We start from the raw sequence: 8,781 nt of genomic DNA, 5'->3' as shown, positions 1-8,781 counted from the left end.
CCAAATAATGTTGTGTTCTCAGGTGCTGGGGGTTAAGACTAAGACGTACCTTGTTGAAGGACGTGATTCAACCCATTACATACCCTTTTCAGTCCTGAAATTGGCCTTCCTGCAGCATTTGGTGCTCGTGATCACTTCCTTTTGGAAACTATCTTCTCCATTGGCTTCCAGGATGTCAATCCTACCTGTCTGATCCTCTAGGTCAGGAGTTCCTCTTCTTCTGCCCAGCCCTGAAATGCTAAGGCCCCTAAGATTCTGTCCTGTCCTTAGCTCCTTTCTGCTCTTAATCTCCCTCAAGCAATTTCATTCATTCCCATGGTCTTCAATAAAGACATAACAGAGACATCTGGGATTATTGCAGACGTTAGGGCTGGAATGGGTCTTTGACTTAACCTAATGGCAATAGGAAAGGAATATTATAGGGTCAGAAGAGAGGCCAAAAGAACACAATATTTTAAGATTTATCTGGTCTTGGTATTTGGGATGGACTGGATTGGAGACAGAGGTTAGAAAACTGGGGACCCTTTGGGAAGTTACTGCTATAATTCAGGTATGTGATGAGGAGCACTTAGACTAGGATGCTACCAAGGGAGATAGAGGAGAAGTAATGTTTTTCATGGCAGCTATAGTATTGACAAAAGAACGTCCAAACCTATAGAAAAATTTCATGAGTTAATTTGACCCAAAATTTTGAGGACATGCCCAGAAGCAAGATCTCAATGGATTAAGAAAATGCTCCAGAGAATGGAGTTTTGCGGCATGTTTTATACATTAGAATCAAAGGAGAAGATGTAAGGAGAGTCCCATGAAATTCATTGGTGGTAGATTAAAGGGGCGGGAGAAAACAAAGTGGAGAAATCTCTAGGATTGGATAAAAAGCAACATGGAGAGACACAGAGGTGGTATGCAAGCAACAAGATAACAATGAGGAGTTTCTTGGGCTCTGGTCCCAGCAGTTGTGCCTCTGAGGGGTTTGAAAAAGAAAATGACACTGATCTCTCAAAGGTATGTTATCCTAGATGCATAAGAACAATGGACAGGGCTCTCTTAAGGTCAGGGTTGACCTTTGCTAAGGAGGCTATAAGCCTGGGACATGATTACCCACCATGACCTGCCCAGTCAGGAATTTATGATCAGACCATCCTGTGTGGTTACTTTAGGCCACTGAACTTGCCAGGCCTGCCATGTGGCCCCCTGAACTTGTAAGTTTTATTACATAACCCGGTCCCATTCACGGGAGTGTGCCACTTCATATATGCTTCAGTTCTCAGAACAATCCTGCAAGGAATATATTTTGACCTCCATTTTACAGATTAAAAAGCTCAGAGAGGGTAAGTGATTTGCCCAAGGTTACCCAGCAAGTTAATGACCATGCTGGGGGTATAAACCCAGGTGACTCTGAGTCTAGAAATCAGAGGGAAGGCATGAATCTGCTAAATAATATGTCTTGATAGGACTTTATAATGAAACATAGAAAGTGAAAAAAAGAGCAAGGGACACAATGTGCGAGTTTTGGAGAGTGAGTTGTTGTGAGTGGTTAGTGGTAAGAAGATCATGAAAATATGGTTTCCATCATACTGAGCCTGGGATGCTAAAGATATGTGGACAAATGGAAATATTAGACTGGGGATCAGGAAGGAAGATAGGGATGGAAGGGCATCAGTAAAAAAGGGGAGTGGCTGACCGAATGGTCTAAGAGAGATGACAAAGGCTGTGATGGATGATTTGTGGGAGCACTTTACTTGTTTTCTCTAAAAGGTGCTGCGGCATTTCAGGTTTCTGTCCCGTTTATTCATAAAGGTATTGTCTTTTTTATTTATTTTTAATTTTTTAACTTATTGATTTTAGAGAGAGAGGAAGTGGGGGGAGCCATGGATTTGTTGTTCTACTTATTTATTCATTCATTGGTTGATTCTTGTATGTGCCTTGACTGGGGATCAATCCCGAAACACTGCTCTAACCAACTGAGCTACCAGGCCAGGGCCAGAAAGGTATTTTCTTAACCTCCGATTTCTTCCTCTTAACTCCATTTCCTGAAGAGAGTCTTCCAGAAATGAGCTCCCCAGCAAAAGCCAGTAGGTGAGCAGCTGCAGCTCACCTGGCTCCCAGGGAGGGGCGCTGATGCTCATTTCAGATGATTGGCAGCAGGGGAGGGTGAGCTGACCTGGAGGGCTGAGCAATGGGTTGGTGACAGGACAGGGTAGTTTGTGCTCAAAATCATTTGTCTGACATGACAGAGCATTATCAGGTGTTGGTAATGGCCTCTGGAATTTCAGCCTTTTCCCCCTAATGAGATCCAGGAGAGACTGGGATGAGCCAAACTGTCTAGTTTTTCCCTTTGGCAATGAACTGGTATGCCCCCTGGGTTGCTGTTACAGTCCTGTCATTGCAACCGGATTTCTTTCATGTTACATATCGCAAAATAGAGCCCAGATGAACCCGAGAACACAGTATGTGTGCGGCCGAGACATTGCCTTGGTTCACCCATGTCAGAGCATCCCTCAGCCTTCCTTAAACACAGGGCTCCTGCGCAGATAACTCCCTGGCCAGGAAGGCCCCCTCCCTTTTTGCTCTTCGCAGCTCGCAGCTCGGTGGGTGAAATGTCACTTAGCCAACCTGCCTGAGCAGCTCCGTGCCTCTCCCACGGCGCTCATTCTCTCTCCTGCCTCTCCTTCGTAGAGCCCCAGTTGTGATTTCACATTTATTTCTGGATTTATCTGATGAAGGTTTTGCTCCCTGCTGGGCTGGGCTGGAAGCTGCAGGGAGACCGAGGCCCTGGCTGTTTCGCTCCGATGGTGGGCACTGTGCCTGCGCACTTGGCCACAGCCATCTTGGGTCTAGCCCAGGGGCGGGCAGACTTTCTGACTCGAGGGCCACAATGGGTTCTTACACTGGACCGGAGGCCGGGACAAAAGCATGGATGGAGTGTTTGTGTGAACTAATATAAATTCCAAGTAAACATCATTACATAAAAGGGTACGGTCTTTTTTTTCAATAGTTTTATTCATTTCAAACAGGCCGGATCCGGCCCGCGGGCCGTAGTTTGCCCACTGCTGGTCTAATATCTGACTTTGCTGCCAGGTACCTAGGTCCCACATCCAGGGATTGCTCCATTACCAGGATTCTTCCTCTGGCACCTGGGGAGCAGTTATAAACCCTCCAAACTTACTTGCCATCTATTGTTGGCTATTAATGATGGTGATTAAAGAAAATTTGAATTTATTTAAGGAAAAGGGAATGGGAGATGGGGACATCCAAAGGGAGGGGCTACACAGCACTGAGACAAAGGGTATTGGGTCCATGATGGCAGCAAAAATATATTTAGGACAGTAAAACAAGGAAGGACACAGAAGAAGCGACAGGAGAGCCTAGGCTGGGCTGCTTTGGCTCACTGGGAAGTCAGAGAAAAGGGGGCCTGGAGACAGTTCAGGGAGTCAGTCTGGGATGAGCTGCTGCTGCCCATTGCTCTCCTGGTTGCAAGTTTCATGGGGTTCCTTAGAGGTTGGGAGATACATGCCTGTGGGTGAAGGGGGTGGGGAAGTAATGGCACCGGTGTGCTCCTTGAAGAGCGAGCACGCACTGGGTCCTTTGTCCTGAGCATATTTCTCTCTCTCTTGCAGGAAGTCTCAGGGGAGCTCTCAGGGGAGGGTCTGAATAGAATGCTCATCAGCTCTCCAGGTGTGCTCTTTCAGGGTCATGGTCTCCCCTGATTGGTCGGTGCCAGGGCAGGGGGTCATTAGTCAATGTAGCTGGTCCTGAGGCAGCCAAGGAGTCACTTGTCTGGTTTTGCTGTTTTTCTGGGCCTGGAGCTGAAATGCATGAGGCCTGGATGTTATCTTCAGGGAGGAAAAGGTCAGGGAGTCTAAACTACCTGACCATCGAAATGAAAGATCTGGGGTCTAAATCACATGACCAGTGATATGCTAGGGGAGGATAGGTTACCCTGGGGACGAGGTTCTTATTTTCCCAGTATTGCCCCTTGCTGGGCACTCAGGGCTTTCTTCCCTGGTGAGTTTCTGTTCCTGGCCAATCGTTCTTGCTCTGCTCATGTAGGTCTAACAACCACCCACTCACTTTTCTGGCTGACCCTACTTTGCTGCCATTGAGGGTTTAAATGGAGTTGGGAGCTGAAAGAAGGGGTGTTGCCCTCCCTAGGGGTTGCAGGGCCGTCAGCAGGGTGGTCGTCCAGCTACAGAGCTGTTGACTTGGTCACTTCCATTTCCTGAGACAGGTCACCTCACCTATTTCCTCTCCCAAATTCCTGCATGTGGGATTTGGAGATAGACCCGTGGGCAAGCGTTTCACAGGCAAACCAGCTTCAGGAAAACTTCCGGTGGATAGGAGTTGCCTCGAGGCTCCCCGAAGAATCTTTTTTCTTTTGTTGGATGTGCTTTTAAAATATATTTGGAGTTTACCTCTGGCAGCTAGAGACTAGTGAGTAGGGAAAAGGAACCATCAGCTTCTTTGCTCCCTGGTACTGGATGGAGTGGAAACCCAGCTGAGAAGTACTGCTGCTCATGATGCTGATAAAAAGAGCTCCCGGGACCCAAAGAAGCTGTCCAAAAGTTTGTAAAACAGGCTCCTACTGCAACTCGGGGGGTGAGGGGGAGGGATGTCAAGAACAGGCCATGCCCGTGCACCTACTTTCAGGACGCATCTGGACCAGCTGGAGGCTCTGAGGCTCACAATTTGCTCCCACTGTCTCATCAACATCTGCTGAGCAATTTGCGAAGGACTCCTGGCTCCCAGCTGCTCTTGGTGAAGCAGCCGTCAAGCAGCAGCTTTGGCTGCCGCCCAGTGGCCCCGCCTGTAATCTTCTGCTCAACGTGGCTCACTCCAGGTCTTAGCAGCTGCAAGAAGCCGGCTCAGGCTGCCCCGAGAAGCCAACCCTGCAACCAGTGACTCAGCGGGGACATGGTGGTGGGACGTGGGGCCTGAGGGACCAGCGCCGACAGAAAAGGAGCAGACAGAAAGGGGAGTTCTGGCGACGGGCACAGCAGTAGAATTGCAATCTAATGAATTCACAGTAATTCCATTTGTGACACTGACCCCTCCCTGTGGGTATAGATAAGCAGATCCCCTGCTTTTTGCTTCCTAAAATGTAGCCTGAACCAAGTTCTAGATTCCAAAGCCAAGTGATCCCTCTTTCCTTTTCTGGCACCCACCCTCCCCCTCCCCCCACCCCCAAGCCCAAGCAGTTATATAGGAGCATCTAGAGATTTTTATTTGGGAAAGGAAGGGCCACAACAAAAAGATGGTGCCAACACACCAGGCATCTGAACGACCCCTGCACATGCAGGACACTGATGGCCACTCGCTCTGGATCTGGTGACTGATGAATGTGCCCGTGATGACAATGTGCCCACAGCTGCAAAAACCCCTTGTTACCTCCCTTTTTTTAAATTTCAAGACACCCCACCCCCACCCCCAGTTAGCCTTGTCATTTTCAGTTGGGTCTCCCAGCACATTGGGCTTTTACTCCTGTGGGCTCAGAGCCCCCCACCCCCAAATGGTAAACATGCACCCCCTAAAGATACAGGGAAAGCAGCACAGGATGCTGGAACAAGGAGAGACGGCACGCTTCCTTTCTCACCACCCTCCAGCTTGGGGGAGAGGCTGCCCTCCATCCTGCCACTGAGATGGAAAGGGCATGGAGTCGGCACCACCTTCCCCATCTCCCCAGGGCCTGTGCTGTGTCGTGGGGCCCCACTGTCGCACCCAGGCCCTGCCTGGCTTTAAACAAACCTCTTGTCTCAGGAAAAAGACATTTGGGAGCTAGCCAATGCGGGGCTCAACTGAATATTTAAAGCAACATTTTCTTCTTGCTCAGCTTCTGTTCAACCCCAAGCTTCCATCCTGCTCTCCCAAGGGGATTTCTGATGCTTGAAGCCCCCGACCTGGCTTGGAGCCTTCCCAGCAATTTGGGGGGCCCCGTGGAAGGTGTTTGGTAGCAGCAACCCCCTCCCCGCCCAGCCCCCCTGCATTCTCCCAGAGCGGTCCTGGGTTTTCATCAGTCTCTTTCCCCGTGGCCTGCTGTGGTGTCCTGACTTGGAGGTGCCCAGGGTGGCAGGGGAAGTGTCAGGTGCCTTTGCTTTCTGTCCTCTCTTCATCGTTGCTGACGGCTCGAAGCTGCCCCTGGGCCGCAGGCTTTACCGACAGGACCAAGCGTTTGCGGAACGTCTCGCAGAGCACGATGTACACAAAGGGATTGAGGCAGCTGTTGGCATAGCCCAAGCTGATGGCCGCGTTGTACAGGTAGACAAAGGTGAGCGTCGGGCGGCTGATGGACAGCTGGGTCAGCTGTAGCACGTAGTAGGGTGCCCAGCATATAAAGAAGACCAAGCATATGGCAATGGCCGTGCGGGTCACCTTCTTTGTCCGCAGCCGGATGCTGCGTTGAGAGGCGGGAGCCACGGAGGACGTCATACGCTGCAGAATCCTCACGTACGCAGCCGTGATGACCACAAAGGGCAAGGCAAAGGCCAGGAAAAACTGGTACAAGGTGAACCAGTAGAGGTCAGTGTCCGGGTTGGGCAGGCGGATGCCACAGCCCACCGTGCCCCCTGGGAAGGGGATGAGCCTGGCATAGAGCCACACAGGGGTGATGCTGATGAAAGAGAGGGCCCACAGGAGGCAGATGACCAGGGTGGCCACAGAAGGCTTCCGGAACTTGGTGGAGGAGATGGGGTGGACAGTGGCCAGGTAGCGGTCGATGGCCATGGCGGTCAGGATGTAGGTGCTGGTGAACTGACTGTTGGCGTCCATGGCCGTGATGAGGGTGCACATGGTCTCTCCAAAGTGCCAGACCCCGTTGCCCATGAGCTGGTGGATCATGAAGGGCATGCCCAGGAGGAAGAGGAGGTCCACCACCGAGAGGTTGATGATGAAGATGTCGGGGACGTTGCTGCACCAGCGCAGCTTGGACTTCTTCACCACCGCGAAGATGACCATGGAGTTCCCCACGATGCCCAGGAGGCAGATGGTGCCAAACACCGAGGGCATGATGATGTTGACATAAGAGACACTCCCTCTGCGAGGAGGTGGCCCTGGGGACAGAAGGCCAAGTGTCAGTCACTAGGCACGGACTCCGCTCTCTCAGGGCTGCCATCCTTCTGGCCTGCTCAGCCTCCGGCGACACGCTTGCTCGCCTCTGCATCCTCCCTGCCATTCCAGCTCAGGGTCCACCATTTATCTAGAATTCTCTCCTACCATTCTCCCTCCACACACTGTGGCTCACCTTGGCCTCCTCCACCGGTTTCCTGGTCAATCCTCCTAGATTCTAACCCACTCCCTGTTCGTTGAAGAACCCCGTCCTTTGCCTCCTGCATTGTTTCAGACGACAGAGAGCCAACAACCACAGCTGTGGGCCCCCGCTGGCTTAACAGAAGGACATGAAAGTGTGTGTGTGTGCGTGTGTGTGTGTGTGTGTGTGTGCACATGCACGCGCGCGCATGTATGTACTTGCTCTTTTTCTATTTGCAGCCTTGACCATTTCGTTTTAGAAATTGCTGGTTGGAGCTGTGACTGCTTCCTGGGCATCTCTGTGGGCGACTGTCTTGTGGAGGCTTCTGCCCATGAGGCCCTCAGCCCTCCCCTCTCCTGGGACCCTACCGGGGATGGCCTTGGCCTGGGTCTTCTGAGCCTGGGCCCCCACCCAGGGAGCAGAACCTGAAGCGGGTGCTGCAGCCCCCCCGCCTGAGAATTGTCTTCACACAAACCTCTTTTTCCTCCCTTCCCGTCTCCCTCAAAGCTAGGATTGCAAGGCATCTCAGCTCGGGAGATGCCAGGCAGCTTCACTCACCAGGAAAGTTAATCCCTGTGAGTTACCCCTTCCCACAGCCTTTCCAGGGGGCAGCCCGGATGGTTCAGATCCCATTGCTGCGGCTGGAGTAAAAAGCCAAAGGCACTGGTGAATCAGGGAGCCTCCAGCTGCCTCCCCACAGGCTGTCCCCCAGTTTCTCTGGCTGGCTTTTCCAGCCTGGAATTTTTCCTGCAAAGCACATTTGGAACTCATCAGGGAGCCCTCGCCGCCACCGCCACCATCCTTGCCACTTCTGGATGTGCCTTTGCTCCAGCTCCTCCTGCCCTTGCCTGCCCCGCCCCCTTCTCCCCTTCCCCTGCGAGCCAAGCAGACTGCAGACCTGCTCATGAAGCCCTGAAAGTTTCCCAGGCAGTTGGGCTCAGAGGTGATCCTTCTCCTTTTCCCTCCCCAGCGCCAGGAGGGCGGCTCCCCTCCGACCCTACTCACCTGCGGAGGTGAGGTTGTCCCGGCCGGCCGAGGTGTTGCTGGCGTTGGGGCCGGTGGTCAGCAGCAAGGCTTCCAGGTCCATCCTGCGGTGCCTGTGGCCCGCTGGCCCGCCGCCCACGCAGGCTGCGGCAGCCTCCGGCGCCCGGAGTCCCGTCCTGGAGCGGGAGCCCGCAGTCCCGAAGGGGGTCTTCCGGGCAGCCTGCAGCCTCAGCTGCCTCTAAGCCCCACTGCTCTTCCCACTCCCTCCTTCCCGGTTCCCACTGACATCACCTAAACACATTAACATTCGGAGGCAGATGAACATTAACCTCTTCAGTCCCGGGCTGCAGCTCCCACTTCTGACTGCCCGCAGAGCCAGGGGCCAGGGAAGCCCAGCAGGGAGGGGCTGCCTTCCCCCTGGCAGGGCTGTGTCTCCTGTGCTCACAGTGGGTGCTGCTTGCTTCCTGTGAGGTGCCTGCAAAGGACAATGGGCTGCCTCCCATTGGAGGAAAGACAGAGCCTGGCCTGTCCCCTAATCCCAGGTCTGGGTGGCT

General features: G+C 52.7%; 1 protein-coding gene across 1 annotated transcript; it reads right to left on the bottom strand.

Annotated features, from left to right (window-relative positions):
* Positions 1 to 1,629: 1,629 nt before the first annotated feature.
* Positions 1,630 to 8,492, bottom strand: MCHR1 (melanin concentrating hormone receptor 1). The gene is made up of 2 exons (XM_081084694.1): positions 8,249 to 8,492; positions 1,630 to 7,046 (listed from the first exon to the last, which is right to left on the bottom strand). Exons 1-2 carry the CDS (start codon positions 8,328 to 8,330, stop codon positions 6,079 to 6,081), a joined length of 1,050 nt encoding a protein of 349 aa, XP_080940820.1. The 5' UTR covers positions 8,331 to 8,492; the 3' UTR covers positions 1,630 to 6,078.
* Between the last annotated feature and the right edge of the window lie 289 nt (positions 8,493 to 8,781).

The sequence above is a fragment of the Myotis nattereri genome (genome assembly GCF_964212035.1).
Source record: "Myotis nattereri genome assembly, chromosome: 2".
Lineage (NCBI taxonomy): Eukaryota > Metazoa > Chordata > Mammalia > Chiroptera > Vespertilionidae > Myotis > Myotis nattereri.
The sequence above is the reverse complement of the archived record's forward strand: the minus strand, read 5'-3'. Positions and strand labels throughout refer to the sequence as shown.

Bases quoted from the DNA above. Each gene is read 5' to 3' on its own strand.
- MCHR1 (XM_081084694.1), bottom strand. From the start codon at position 8,330: ATGGACCTGGAAGCCTTGCTGCTGACCACCGGCCCCAACGCCAGCAAC. The intron at 7,047-8,248 runs GTGAGTAGGGTC...TTCTGTCCCCAG, and splicing joins GGACAACCTCACCTCCGCAG to GGCCACCTCCTCGCAGAGGG.